The following is a 2,192-nucleotide window of genomic DNA, read 5'->3' on the forward strand; positions in this document are numbered from 1 at the left end:
TTGAAATCAAAAGAAACCACTGCAGCAAACATGAGTTCTAGTGATCTTTACCATTATTTCTCTACACAGACATGTGAAGGGCCGTGTTTTGGTGGCTCTGGCTGACGGTACACTGGCCATCTTTCACAGAGGTCTTGGTAAGACACTGTCAGTTCACTAATAATTCAGATACTCCTCTCAGTTTGACTTGAATTGTTAAAACCATCCTCGTTCTGCTTTTACAGACAGCCAGTGGGATTTAACCAACTACCACCTCTTGGACCTCGGCCGGCCGCATCACTCAATCCGCTGCATGACCGTCGTGCACGATAAAGTGTGGTGCGGCTACAGAAACAAGATCTATGTGATTCAGCCCAAAGCAATGAAAATAGAGGTTCATAATGATGTCTTAGTCTTCACTGTATTAGTTTTTGCATTTTTAGAATTGTGTTGCATGCCGTATTAGATGGAATTGCTTAAGTGGGATCCTTTACAGTGTGTTGTGATTTTTCTCTGTGTGAAACAGAAGTCTTTTGACGCCCACCCGCGTAAGGAGAGTCAGGTGCGTCAGCTGGCCTGGGTGGGTGACGGTATCTGGGTGTCCATCCGGCTAGACTCCACCCTCCGCCTCTTCCACGCTCACACCTTCCAGCATCTCCAGGACGTGGACATTGAACCTTATGTCAGCAAAATGTTAGGTGAGAATACTGTGAATATATGGTTTTAGGTTCATGGGGACAACCTCTCATATGATATGATATTATTATATTATATTATCCAGAAGAGTAAATTCTCTATAATTACACAGCTCTGAGAGGGAAGTTGTGCAATTTAGATGGTTAATTTACAAAAATAAATTTCATAATTTGTTCACCCTTATGTCACATACTTCCTTCTGTACAAGATTTTGGGGTCAGTAAGATTTTAAAATATATTTTTGTCTGCATTTATATGATAAAAAACATCAATATTGTGAAACATTATTACAATTTGAACATAACTGTCTATTTCTATTTTAATATATGTTAAAATGTAATGTATTTCTGTGCTGCAAAGCTGAATTTCCAGCATCATTACTCCAGTCTTCAGTGTCACATGATCCTTCGGAAATCATAATAATATACTGATTTGCTGCTCAGGAAACATCTATTATTATTATCAATTTTGAAAACGGCTTAATACTTTTTTTTTTGGAAACCTTTCAGGAATCTTTGATGAATAGAAAGTTAAAAGATCAGCATTTGTTTGAAATAGAAATCTTTTGTTACATTATAAATGCCTTTGCTGTCACTTTTTATCAGATTAATGTATCCTCGCTAAATCAAAGTATAAATTTCTTTAAAAAAAAAAAAAAGTGTTACTGAGCCCAAACCTTTGAATGTTGGTGTATGTTGCCAAAATATAAGAAATAAGATTTGAGCTCTTTTATATTATGCATTTAAATAATTAAACAATTGAATGCACTTGCTCGTGTCTTTAACAGGAACGGGAAAACTGGGCTTCTCTTTTGTGAGGATCACGGCTCTGATGGTTTCCTGTAACCGGCTGTGGGTGGGAACAGGAAATGGTGTCATCATCTCCATCCCTTTATCAGACTGTAAGCCAATATCACACACGCAAACATGCATACATCAGTATTTGATGTGGAAGGCAGCATTAGTTTCAGTCTCTTTGGCCACTTCTCTCTGTTTTTCTCCTCCTGTCTTCCTTTTTCTTGCCTTTCTTGTCTCCTGTAGCTGTAGGTCAGTGTGGATATCTAGGTCAGAGGGGTGAGTGGGAAACACTGTTGACAGCAGGCTAATTCTGAGACAAACCTGTCTTGCTTTGCTTCTTTGCTGCATCTTGCTCAGCTTTGTTCAATATTTCATCTGCAAGTTCTTAATTCCTCTCAGATCTTCCACTCTCTTGACTGTTTTTCCATCTTTCTGGGCTGATCAACAGTGAATCTGCATCTAGCCAAAATTTGCTTTAATGCTTTAATATTAATGAGTGTCTCCCAGTAATTTCGCAAATTGAATTTGACAGGGACTGCGTGATACTGTCTCTTTGGTGCTCTGTTAAACGCTTTAGACACATCTTTTTGATTCCCCAGCAGCTCATAAGACTGTAGGAGCGATCGCCTGTCGTCCAGGTGGGGCGGTGCGAGTGTACGGCAATGACACTGTGGATGGTGCAGTGACGGGTTCGTATGTACCCTACAGCTCCATGGCACA

General features: G+C 39.5%; 1 protein-coding gene across 1 annotated transcript in view; it reads left to right on the forward strand.

Moving 5' to 3' along the window:
* The window catches only part of LOC107555642 (C-Jun-amino-terminal kinase-interacting protein 4-like), a 29,367-nt gene that overhangs the window by 25,352 nt on the left and 1,823 nt on the right, over nt 1–2,192 (forward strand). Inside the window, exons 25-30 of the mRNA XM_016238506.1 lie at nt 70–137; nt 225–373; nt 506–677; nt 1,463–1,576; nt 1,716–1,748; nt 2,075–2,187. Of these exons, the coding sequence (XP_016093992.1) occupies nt 70–137; nt 225–373; nt 506–677; nt 1,463–1,576; nt 1,716–1,748; nt 2,075–2,187 (649 nt within the window). The remainder of the gene's footprint in view (nt 1–69; nt 138–224; nt 374–505; nt 678–1,462; nt 1,577–1,715; nt 1,749–2,074; nt 2,188–2,192) is intronic.

This window comes from Sinocyclocheilus grahami, unplaced genomic scaffold (genome assembly GCF_001515645.1).
Source record: "Sinocyclocheilus grahami isolate Dianchi unplaced genomic scaffold, SAMN03320097.WGS_v1.1 scaffold542.1, whole genome shotgun sequence".
In the NCBI taxonomy this organism is placed as follows: Eukaryota; Metazoa; Chordata; class Actinopteri; order Cypriniformes; family Cyprinidae; genus Sinocyclocheilus; species Sinocyclocheilus grahami.